Here is a 13,445-nt window from a genome sequence, read left to right on the forward strand (position 1 = left end):
GCTCTGTGACAACCACAAGCACCTGCCCATCCTTTGACAATCTGCAGAAACTACAATGTAATCTTCTCTTCCTTGACTGCCAGGTGAACTTCCAGAGGATGAACTGCTGGGGGAAGTAACACACAGGTGAGTTACCACTGAGCAACCTGCAGCCAGAAAAAACACCTCTATGACTGGCATTAGTCAAACTCCACGTCTCAGCCAGATTTGGGAAGTTAACTGGGTTTAGGGGAGCCTGTGAGCACCAAGTGCCAATATCTTGCTATTTCTCCACAAGTATTTTTAATCACAGCCACAGGCCCCTTTTCCAAGACCTTCAACCCATCTCCTGGCTTCCTGTCTCTGTGCTGTTACAACCTGGAAAACACTTCTGTTCAGTAATTACATATTCAAACACAGACTCCCCTGTTCTTCATTATTTTGGGAGACACAACCATTCACCACCGGAAGGAAAACAGGTTTCAACGTGCCCAACGTGGTGAGGTCCTGATTCGGCAGGGAAACACTGCAACATCACTAAAACCCATACAGATGGGCAAATTAGGTCCAATCCAGCTACCACCTCCTTAGTAAGAATAGATCCCAATCTCTCAATCTGAAAAGAAAAAACCTGGTATGCTAGGAAGAGGTTCACTAGTGTAAAGTTATCAGAGAAGAAATATTTGAAAAGTAAACTGGAAGGCTGAAGACGAAAACAAACCAATGAGAATAAAACCAGCTTATTATTAAAGGCAGCTGTGGATATCTGTGTTTAAGTAAGTCCTTCCCCTTCCAGCCCAGCCATGTACAGCAGCCTCCAGCCCCAGCTGCCAGCTCATCTGGCCATGCAACATTGCAATATGATGTCACAGGATAGCTCAGACAGTCATTCCAGAAACCCTGAATTACCCAGAAAGCACTTTGTGTACTGGGGTCAGCAGAACACTGTTATCTCCCTTACAACAGAGGCCAGACTGTTTATACACACAGAGTTAGCTCTCATGCATCAGCCAGCTATTTATTTAGTGAGATCAGCTATCACTGTAAACCAATTTCCTTGCAAATAAGAAACACAGCTGCTCTAAAACCCACTTAAAACTCTTTCCTGCATTCAGTATTTGGACAAGCAGCAGAACAGATGACAAGAATAGTAAAAAAAAAAAAGGTCACCAGCATATCTAGTGACACACTGAAACAGTCTTCACTTTTACAATGTTTATTTACAGTGTTTACTTAATGCTTATATATAGTTAAACATGAACCTTTACCTTGAAAAGTATCACACGAAAATCTTACAAGTGCCATTCAAACTGGGTACTATCAGGAGGATACAGAAAACAGCAGCCTGAAAGGTAATTCCTAGAATCTGTACTGCAGGTTGGTTATTCCATGTGTAAAAACACACAGCAAAAATGAATGCTGCTTATCAGCTCTGGAAAAGGCATTAAAAAAACAGAAATAAGCCCTGAGTAAGCTTGAAGTTGCCCGTAACTTTTATCCTAGAACAGTCACACAGAGAGGTCTCACTAAGGCAAATTCCCCCAACCCAACCATCCAAAGGGCACTTTCCCAACTCCTCCTGATGAACCAGGAGTTCCTGCCGTGCTCTCAGAGTAACACCTGCAAAACATCAGCTCAGATACCCCAACTGGATACGGCACCTGCAACACAACTCGGCTGTAAAACCTAATGGAGATTTCAACTGGAATTAAGTGGTTTCCAGACTGACTTATTTCACTACACAAAACTAGTACCTGGTTGCAGAAGAACTTTTCTTCCTAAATCTGAGCACCACGAATTAGGTTGTTGGCAGGTCTCAAAGTAAGGGCTGGGATGTGGAAGCACAAGAACACAGAGAGCACTAAAGCACTCATTACACATTCTTCTCACTCAAGTTATTTTATCCATTAATCTTTTCATTAACTCTTTTAAATTTGAAACTCAGCAAGTCAGATTCTTGCCAGTCAATCTCTGTAACACTCCAGGGAAGGCTGGGAAGGATCCCAACACCAAGTTTGGACATGGGGAGAAAAAAGGAAATGCAAAGGAAGCAAGCACTGCCTTCTGCCTGGCACAGGTGAGGGTATGTCCAAGGATAGCATGACTGACTTATAAGCAGGTAAGAAGTATCAGATTAGAATGTGATTAGAATGATGACACACCTGGTTCTGAAAAACTATCTATCTGTATATACATGCACACTGGAAAAAAAAAGGAAAGCTCTGTTAGTGTTTTCTTGTTTGTTTTTCTGTTTGTTTTTTTTGTTGTTGTTTTTTGTTTGTTTTTTTAATGTTCATATTCAACATCTCTAAGCCATAAAGAACTACAGTGCATTTCCACAGAAGGTTGTTCATTAAATCACACTAAAGCTTTCTGAAGCCCCAAGTCAAAAAGCTTAAATGTTTAGGATGAGACCAAAAAAATCCTGATGGCCTTCAAGTTTATTTGAAAGACAGATTACAGAATATTATGTAAGGCACAAATCTCAGAACTATTCCCCATTGTATTTACAAATATTATCAAGTTTTACAAGATCATGAATTTTCATAAAAAGTGACATTTTCAAAAAGCTTTTCTTGCTTTAATCCTCCTCCTTTCTTTTGATAGGATTAAATGCTGAAATGGCAGGCTGTTAAATAAGCACACTGAAATGCCAACTGTGAGGCATTTAACTCCATGTATTTACAAATTAACATTTCACAGTTGTTTTAAATTTTGACATTATAGTTTAGTACCTTCGGGCAACTCATTTCAGAAGGTGCTGGATTTGATTTACGTTATTTCTCATTTCACATTCATATGTTATGGCACTGGAATACCTTTAGGTTTCCCATAATCCCTGATAAAGGAAATTTAGTTTTATGAAAGGCTGAGAAATATTGCTTTGTTTTTATGAACAGGAACCAATGAGCCTGCCTAAAGTAAATTCAAAGTTATCATTAACTTTACCTATAAAAGGCCATATCCATCAAGATAACACCACCAGAAGGAGTGGAGATCATGGCCTATATATCTGTATGTACACACACACAAATTCCAAGTGCAATATTGAAAGATGGTGTCATAGGCCTTCCCCTTCAGTCACTTCAGTGCTGACCACAATGTTCAGAACGACCTGGAGAAAACATCAAGTAGCATTCCTAAAAAAAGCAGTGGGATGCTTATCTTAATTCTTTAATTCTTTCTATTATTAGGTTACTTCAGAGGATATCTGTGTGCTCCTGAGACAACTGCTGCTTATGGGCTACTAGCTGTGGCAGTTTAGATGGAAATTTTTACTTTGCAGACTATGAAATGCAGTTTCTGTATTGCTAAAGTTAACATTTACAGAAGAGGTTTCAAAAAAATCATAACAAACCCCCATACCAACAACACAAAAGCCCCATCACTTACTACCTGTAGGAATACGAAACTGTGGCTATTCTTACAGCACCACTTAAGAGCAAACTTGGAACAGATACATTTTGGTTTGCAGTTGAGCACCTCTCCCCATTACTTTATATTCATAAAACCAATAAAAAGCAGAAGCCATTTACAGTTTGTGCTTCCTGGGTGCAACAGTATCAGAAGATACCAATCTCTTTTCAAGAGTTTCTACAGTTTGTAGAAAACCAATTTATCTGTCAGAAAAATCAGTATGCAGACAAAGGAAACATGACTCCACAGATATGCAGGGCAGTTCATGAGAAACAAGATTCTCGTTTCAGGACAACTACACTCCTGATTCATTCTTCTCTACAGGGCTGGAACAGAGAAAGGTTCCAGTGCTTCCATGTTCCAGACAGCTGAGCATCCCCAGAGCTGCCAGGGCACTGCCCAGTCCCTGTGCAGGGTGTCAGGGCTGCAGAGCTGCCTCAGCTCTGTGGGACTGAACCTCCAGGCTCATTTCTGGGTCCATTCCTATGCCACTTCTAAGGAAGGTATATATTTTTTCCTTCTATGCACAGAGAAACTCTGATTTCTACAAGCAGAAAGAATTGTTCTGTTTTTTTCTTGGAGCACATTTGTTTAGAGTGATCCCTGGGCCTTGTTACACTTGGTGAGACTCTTGCTGCTGACTTTACCTGTGCCAGCATTTTGCATAGTGGTGTGAAAAAAATCACATGACTTTTCAGCAGAAATCAATCTGGTATTGCTTACTGGCAGTTCAGTGGACATAACCATCCCCATTTATGACACAGCCTCTACCCTAATATCTACAAACACATATCAAGTTATTTAGACATATCTAATTATTTACCCACAGAACACCTGTTTAGTGATCCAATGCTGCTAATGCCAATGACCACATCCTATCCACATGTAATTTTTACATAGCAATGCACTGATTCATGTTAATTCCAGCAGCATGTACTAATTAAGATATTTAAGAATGGTTACGTTTCACATGGGAATGTGCCAAATCACCTCTCTACAGTCTTACTGGTGTTTCAGATTTGATAGACAGAAGCCTGAGACACCTTTGTATTGAAACAGACACTTCAATAATGCTCCAGATATATTCACTAACACAGCATCTTTTTTCAAAATCAATTGTGACACCCACTAATATTCCATAAATAATGGGATCAGATAAAAGTCTCGCCAAAATTCATTATGATGTATTAAACCTGCCTGATCTTTATCACTGCTACTAACACAATAAACAGAATGCAAACGTCACAGAGCATGGAAAGTTATGAGAATTTTCCTCAGGAGCACTGCAGAACACAGTCAGAATCAGAGGATGTACTGCCATGCCTTTGTGAGGTCTGTATAAATTAGTCCCTTTTCAACCAGAATATCTCTCTTATTTTTACTTCAACTCAGACTACCATTTCTCTTCTGTAGTTTCTGAAGTTGTTATTCATTCCAACAACTTCATCTTGAGTAAGCATTGCACACATGTGCATTAAAATAAGGATTTATTATTACTGCCATCAGCTGCCTCATGGTTAACATTGCTTTGGGGCTAAAAATCACAGGAAGGATACAAGTAAACTTTTAGTTTGGAAAAACATCACAGTGTTTGTTCTTTATAAATTGTTATTTAACTATTCACAGTCACAATTTCTGAGAAAAAAACCCCTAAGTTCCAGTGCTAAATGTGTCAGCAACACTTTTGTTGTTGAGGACCTTTGGCAATACTCCTGCCACTCTGGGGGATGCCCTAACATTTTGCAACTTAACTTGCACATTTAACCTGATTTCCCAAGGAGAAGATTTCCATGATTTCTCTACATCTGTTGAATATAAGTTGGGAGCAAAAAGTAGTTCTGCAAGTTGCTAATTTTCATTCATATCAAGATTTTCAAAAGCAAGATTTTAAGAGCAGCCACCTGTCTAGTGGCCTGAGTTGAAGGTGGTTGAGCACAGTGAACTCCTCGCAGTGCCAGCGGAGCAGAGGTGCAGCAGCTCAGCTCCAGGATTCCTGCTCTCTGGCTTTAATGAAGGACTGCACACAGAGGCAGAGAACACCCTCCTGGACACTGCAGAACACCCTCCTGGACACTGCAGGCCGGATTTCTAACATCTCAGAGATGTTTAAAAACCTGCCATTTCGTTTAAAAACCTGCCATTTCATTTTAGATGTTGAAACAGAAGATGAGTTTTTGAGAGTCTCAAACTGAGTAATTTTCCATAGTTTCAAAAAGGAGCTGTTCCCCCCTGGAACAGTTTAGTCCTGCTGCCACCTGCTGTCACAGACACATCAGTGCCACGCTGGCTGCACGGCGTTTTCCCTTTCCTCTTCTGTTGTTAAGAGTGTAAAAGAACATGTTCTAACAATGCTGCTCAACATTATCTAAAAGTAATCAGAAACTAATTTGTCCAGAGAAGTGTGCTGGTAAACCAATGCACTGCCACTTCCATTGCCAGAGCATCAACCCTGCAAATTTGTGTGTGGTTCCATTCACGGTTTATCCCCAAAAAGGGTCATTCACGTAAGTATTAGCAGGATGGGGCTGGGGTTTTTTGTTTTGGGGTTTGTTTGGTTTTTAACCCCAGCAATATTGCTTCCTTCTGGAAAATTCTGAAATATTTATTATTATTATTATTATTAGGAAAGTACTAAGACTATGAACTGGCCAGACTACTAAAGTTGAGTTGCTCCTACTTTATACTTACATGATCATGCAAAGAGCCTTAAATATTTAGATTAAAACAAACTTAAAAGTTAAACAAAATTAAAAACCGCTATGTAAACCAGATTAAACAAAAAGGTCTGAAAAGAAATTACTCAAATCTAGCTCCTGCCTAGTGCTTCAATGAAGACTAGCAACTTCTAGAGTTAAGTGAACTCAGTAATTCCTCTCAGGACCCCTGGAATGCTTTTATGCCACCATCTCTGGTGGTGATGTGCTTCAGCAGCCTGACCTGGCTGAGGCTGCTGCCATCCCACCCTCCTTTCTCCCTTCCACCAGCCCCAGAGGCATCCTGCAGGAAGCCAGCCTGGGGTAGAGGAGGGGCAGGGACAGCTCTGGGGGACAGTCCTGAGCTGTCCTCAGGCTGTGCCTGTGGCTGCTGAGCCCCGCGGGGGGAGGCTCTTCCCGGGGTGCTCCAGCCTGCACTGCTCCTGGCACTGCTCCTGGCACTGCAGGACCCACACTGATCCTGGCACTGCAGGACCCACACTGCTCCTGGCACTGCAGGACCCACACTGCTCCTGGCACTGCTCCTGGCACTGCTCCTGGCACTGCTCCTGGCACTGCAGGACCCACACTGCTCCTGGCCCTGGCACTGCAGGACCCACACTGCTCCTGGCACTGCAGGACCCACACTGCTCCTGGCCCTGGCACTGCAGGACCCACACTGCTCCTGGCACTGCTCCTGGCACTGCAGGACCCACACTGCTCCTGGTACTGCTCCTGGCACTGCAGGACCCACACTGCTCCTGGCCCTGGCACACCTCAAGCTGTTTGTCACTCGAGTCACAGCTTCCTAAGACAGCACAGGTGAACCTCTACCCTCCCTTCAGGTTCTTCATTTCACTAAGAATGCAGTAGCTAAAAAGAAGCCTTCTGTCTGTTGCTCAGCCATACACCCTTTTTGGCAAAACATAATATACAGTAAGCTGGAAACAAGTATCACAGCATCTGTTACAAGGATTTTAAAAACAATGCAAAGTAGAAATTCATTGAGGAAAATTGAATGAGATGCTGAAATCCTGGATTCTTGCTGCCTCAGTGGAAAAATGATGCTGGTCTCCAAACACAACTCCAGTCAGATATAACAAAGGCACAGGGCTTAAGCCAGCTGAACTCAGACAGCAGAGGGTAAAATGCAGGACATAAACTTTTATTCTAGTGATTTCTTTACAGGAAACCAACTGTTAACATGAAGTGTTTTTAAAGCTTCAAGGGTTTTTCTTCACTAAGCACGTTACTTATTGCTCAGCACAAGCCCAATTCAATTTGATTACTGCCACAATATCCCTCTAATGTAAAACTGAAAGGCTCTTTCACATATCACACCTCTTGTCTGAAGAAAAAGGAAAAAAAGGTCATTTTCACCCTCACACACACAAAAAAAGACAGGCAATCTGTAGGCTGTATGCATCATGTTATCAAGTGTAATAATTACTAAAAGATTAACTTACAATACCAGCAATATTATTACTTTCTGTATTTGCAGAGCATTGTAGAAGTGTTTTCCTTTAGCAGACACGGTAGGATTCACGTGCTCTAAGAACAATTGGAGAGCCAAGGCAATTGCCTCCATTTGCACAAACTGCAGGGGACAAGGGAGGCAGAGTCACTCAGCCCCTCTGCTCCCTGTGCCCCAACACTCCCAACAGCAGGAATACACTGCTGGACAGCCACACCCAGGGCAATCCTCCTCAGCACTCTCTGAAGGCTGCCCACCCAAAGAGAACAGGACTGTCAAAGCACTGTCACACTGCTGCCCTCAGAGCAGCTGGAGAGCTGACAGTACAACAAACCAGGCCCAGCTGGGACAGCTCAACATGATGGTATCCACACATGCCAATCTGACAGTCAAATACTCTGGGTTAAAAAGTAAATAACTGCTCGGCTATGGGGTTTTTTAATCACCCATTTCATTGCCTAAAGAACACTCCTTCTAGACAATGTATTAAGAGCTTAAGACAAACTGCAACATGCAGAGGTTATACTCTATTTTTTACCGTTTTAATAGAACTTCTTGATCTTTCTTCCCAAACATTACTGCTCAGCTCCATTGTGCAATGAACATTTGTTTCTCTTTCATAGGATCCAAACATAAATAACCTGAAATAGAAAAGCCCATAGTAAGAATTGTAATACTATTACACATACCCCAGATACTCACATATCCCACATACTCACCACTCTTCATTTACACACTATTATTATTATTATTATCATTATTATCATCAATGTGTACACATAGAGAAGTCCTCACAGAACAGATTCCACAGGCACAGCCTAACACCAAAGGAAAGACACTGCCACCCTCTAGTGGAAGGACTCCAAAAATATAAAATATAAGAAAATTTTTAGCTAGGGGTTTTTTGAGTTGTGTTTTTTTCCTGCTCTGTACTCTTTTCTTTTTTTTAATAAAGTGTTCAATCAGCAGACTAGCGTTTTTTCCGTAAAGAACTATTTTTTATTTTAAGAAAAGCAAAAATAGCTGCAAGAGTCTTCCATTTCAATCCTAAACTTCACAATGTACTGAAGCTCTTCTTGGTTTAAGAGAACACTAGTGTAGATCAAAGTTTAATCTAAAGTTTAACAGTTACCACTGCTTATATTTACATTTCACTAAACTAGGATCCTCATATCTGTAATTCTTTGTAACATTCATAACAAAAGAGTGGTTCTTCATGCATGATACCCTATTCCAGAAGGCTACAAAGCTTTTCAGGCAGATATCAGTACTAGAAAAGAAACCCCAAATCTATAAACTTTAGGCTATAGAACAGCAATCCCAGTTTGTTCACAGCTTATCTCACAGTAGCTGAAAGCAGATAAACATTTTGGAATAAAAATGCCAAACAAATCTTATTCAAAAGAGCTGTTAGATTTTAACTCCCTTCTAAACTTTCTCCATACATTTGACAGGAGCAGTTTCTAAGCTGTCATTGAAAGCATCTCATTTGTGACTGTGATACGAGACACAAAACTCTTCAGAAGACAGAGGCAAAAGCTGTCAGAAAAACATGTCAATTTTATCTGTTTATCTTGACACTGTTAAATAAAGTTTCTAGGTTAAATATTTATAATTGGGAAGTCCCAATCTTCCAGATGTGGAGATCTGTAGTAAACATACTTTGAAAATAAGGTAAAGCTATTGAAAACAACTTTCACCAACAACCAGAACCAGTGAAATGAATCCAATTCAAGGGAATTCACCTCCCTGGCTGTGACATCTCTCAAGCTTGCACTGCAGCAGGGAGAGAGAAATACATCTTTCTTTGCTATGTCCCTCTATGAAGAGTTTATGTAACTAGTGTTCAGCTGGGCACCTGAATGCAGGGGGCAGATGGGAGGGGAAGGTCATGCCTGGGTTGGGACCCAGCACACCTGACTGACAGTCTGTTGGTTCTGGCTCAGAGCTGGTGGCTGTATCTGTGACCCACCCTCAGAGGGACAGTCCCCACGCTCCAGTGTAACCCTGCAAACAGCAGCTGCCAACCTCATTGCCAGCCTGACCTTCAGCACTGCGGATATGATCACTGTGAGCACAAATCCAGCCTCACAACCAACCAATCAGGTACTTGGGACAAGATTAAGCTTGTTCAAGGGTACTTGAACTGACAAACTCATCCCTTGTTTGCTTATTTTTAAAGCATCCCCAGCAACCCTGCATGGCTTTTCTCTTTTGCTTTCAGGAGCTGCTTTTGAGTGAAACAGGTTTTCCTCAGTCTCTCACTGATGTCAGACAATTCATTAAAGCTTTTCAGCTGATCACTGGTTGCACACATTTCATCTTCTGGTCACTTAGACACATTCTCAGGGAATTTTCCAGGGGTACTCATTATCCCTTGAAAATATCAGCACAGTAGCTATTTAGCTGTCTTGGACTGGCTGGAAGAACAAGGACGTGAAATAGCTCAAAACAAGAATAAAACAATTTTCAGCCAGAACTGTAACATGAAGTCACAAAAACCCAATGAGCCATACTGAGATTTCACCTTGCAGCAGGTTACCAGCAGTCAACTGGAAGAAACACATCACAAGACAGCCAAACTACACATCTAAATTTTAAAGAGCTCTTGATGTTGGAGTTTGATTTCCAATTTCAGAAAGACAAAGGGGAAATTTTAACTGCTGCTACACTACAAAAATTTTTGTCTGAATAGTATCTCCATTACCAGGCAAACAGAGGCACTGTGCTCTGTGAGGCAGCTGCAGAAAAAGGCTGACATTAAGCTTGTGTCTCAACACACCAAAACAATATATTAAAAATATATCCATATCCTACAGATTGATAGTTTGTAAATCAGTATGAAAGGATGTATGAAAGACACCCTGAAACAAAGTTTATAACCCCAACTATATTAAATCAATAAAGAATTGTGATTAAATTACCACCTCAGTAATTTAAATATGCCACAGGAAAAGAATTTCTGTTCCTTCCCCAGTTATAAATGGGATGGTTCCCTACAGCAAGCACGAGAGAGAAGAGAGTGATTCAAGACAGTACCTGTGACTACCTAAACAGTTGTGGTATTTTATTAAAGAACTACCTGAGGAAAATTTCCTTGTCCACAAAAGTCATCTATTGGAACAAATGCTAATTTAGAAAGCTCACTTTATGGCACAGTATTGAAAGAGTATTCTTGCCTAATACAATAAGATTGATAGGCTTTAAGAATTTCTGCCCAGTGCCTCTTTTAAAAAAATTAATATAACAATTTTGTTCTTCCCTTTTCCTTAAAATTTAAAGATAATGACAGATAACAGGAGTTTGGCAATAATTAAGTTCTGTGAGGGCACTGCAGTTGTTGAAAGTGTAAATTTTTGTACAGGTCAGAAAAAAATTTGCAAAACTTATTCCTTATTATTTACAAAAAGGTTCCACAATTTCGTTAATTTAAAAGATGTGCAAAATTTAACTTTTCTTTCAACATCATGACAGCAAGAAAATTACTGTGCTCACGCTTGCAATTAGAAAAGAAACAAGTACAAAAGTGCAGATATTTGGTCATGTGAAGAATACAATTTAATTCAACAAGCCATTTATAGCATACAGAAAGCTTGCCAAATGTTTTATCACTATAGTTTCACCACTGTTTTCCAGACTTAGGCAGGAGGAGCAGCAAAACGCTCTTACCAGGTGGACAACAAGAATTCTACTCCAAATTCTGAACAGAAGTCAAAGAATAGCTACTACTGAGAAAACATAAAACATTCTGGGGCACTGCACAAAAGTGAAAAAGACACAGAATTAAGAGTGATCTTTCATCCTGGAACAAGAATGAAAGAATGAAAAATGTTGAGGTGTCTGTGGCAGATCCAAGTGCCAAAGCCAGATCCAGTGCTGCACCTCTGAGAACTGGCCCAGGCACCTCCACCCCAGCCCAGAGTGCTGCTGCAAAAGGGACATTGGAGCATTGGACTCTCCTACATATTTCTTCTGTTACTACCAACATCCCTTATGTGTCTTTCAGCTTCTACCTCATCAATATCTTAAGATGCAAGGTAAGCAAGAATATTTATTTACTCACAGAGGGACTCTGTGGGCAGCAGTTGTAGTTGTTTAGTTCAAAAAAGGACAGGACACCTGGAAGATCTGAGGAATTACTATGGGACCAACAGTCAGATGTGTAGGCTGAGAGGTGTCAGGTGAGACAATCTCATGTGTGTGTTGAGAACTTCCAAGCTGCACAAAACAGATTAAGTCAGACCCAAAGCTTAAAAGACCTGACAAACCAGGAACTGCCTCCTCTGCCAGCCATCTGATGAGCAGCTGTGACTGCTGAAAATGCTGAGAGGGCAGAGGATGATGTCAAACTGAGTAATCTGGGCTCTGAAGGCAAAGAAACACACCACCACTTGGATGTTGGTGACATCACACAGTGTTTCAGACCGAGGAAAGACACAGGATTTAAAGGATTACTCTCCGAACCAAGAACAGTTGCACGCAACTTACAGTGGTTATTGTGGTCCTCTTATGATAAAAATGAATGCACTACTGTGCAAAGAGAGATCAGGCAGGACAAGCAGAGAGGAAACAGTCCTGGCAGGCAAGGAACACAGACAGTCATTCAGAATTCTTGGATCATTCACAGACAACACATCACAGAGCAAGGGAGACAGGTGAGCAGCAATTTTATCACAAAAAATAATCACTGCTGTCACCATACAACTCAGAAGCAGAAGAATATCTCCTAGAAATCCGTAGCACTGATAAACCACATTAGTACAGCAAATACAAGTCAAATGGTTGTACAATGCTACAGAAAAGAAACAGTGCAAAGAGGAGTTGATACGGTAATAAAAGCAATGAAAGAGGTTTAAAAAAAGAATTCTTGCTGGAAAGCAGAAAGCAGTTCATAAAGAGCAGAACTGCACACGACTACATCAAAGCCTAAGCACTACTTGGAAAAGACTGAACACAAACCAAGAGGTCTGACAAAAAACCCCAAACAAACCAAGAGCCCACACACCTTTTCTCCAGCTTTGAAGAGAATAATTTTCTCTTTAATGAATGAAGGAAATAGATTTTATTTCTTTCCACTATTTTGTTCAAGACAAAGACCATAAATATTGCCTTATAAAACTGGTTTGGATTTGTCTAAGTAAAACTGAGTGAAACAATCATTTTCCCTTGCTTACATAATACAGCAAGATAATTACAACTTTTCAACTGTCTTGGAAAGACAGTTGGTGTAAAAAACCAACTGAACAAAACCAAGCAAGTAACAGGAGGCACAGATTAGCTTGTAACCAAGCAAAATTCAGAAGAAAGGCAAATGCTTGTGCCCACACAAAGCAGAAGTGCCTCAGAAACTAACTATAACTTCATTCTTATTTTAAAAAAGTACATTTCATGATTAGAGTGCAATCACAACACCAAAGCTGCCACTTGGTGAATCAGAATGGGCCCACAGCTGTAATAACTACAAACTGAAGAAACATGGGTACTTTCTTAGTCAAGAATGAGCAAAAGTGCACAAAAATATACCTTGTACATTCAATTAATGTGACTTTTAGTCGACCTTCTCTCAATAGAAAATCCTGTATACAGAGGTCTCGATCTTCGTATTCATCAGCTGGCAACACTTGAAATGGAAAAAATGGCTTGAACCTGAAAAACACAGAACAGACTCATCTTAATTCAAATTACATAAAGAACACTAACACAGAGAAATATAAAAAAGGTAATAAGACCACAGTGAATCTTAAACATTCCTAAAGAGAAATAATACCCTTCCTACATATTTATTGGTCAAAAGGAACAAGTAGGAGCCACTAAAGCTTTTTGAATGCAGCAAACTGGACAATATAAACAAAGATTGCTTCACAGGAACAGACTGAGTTATA

General features: G+C 40.5%; 1 protein-coding gene across 1 annotated transcript in view; it reads right to left on the minus strand.

Moving 5' to 3' along the window:
- The window catches only part of PDZD8 (PDZ domain containing 8), a 58,371-nt gene that overhangs the window by 26,600 nt on the left and 18,326 nt on the right, over positions 1-13,445 (minus strand). Inside the window, exons 2-3 of the mRNA XM_051799557.1 lie at positions 13,087-13,209; positions 8,102-8,204 (exon numbers count right to left, since the gene is read on the minus strand). Of these exons, the coding sequence (XP_051655517.1) occupies positions 8,102-8,204; positions 13,087-13,209 (226 nt within the window). The remainder of the gene's footprint in view (positions 1-8,101; positions 8,205-13,086; positions 13,210-13,445) is intronic.

This window comes from Manacus candei, unplaced genomic scaffold (assembly GCF_025592945.1).
Source record: "Manacus candei isolate 608988 ecotype Guabito, Panama unplaced genomic scaffold, ASM2559294v1 h1tg000050l, whole genome shotgun sequence".
NCBI lineage: Eukaryota > Metazoa > Chordata > Aves > Passeriformes > Pipridae > Manacus > Manacus candei.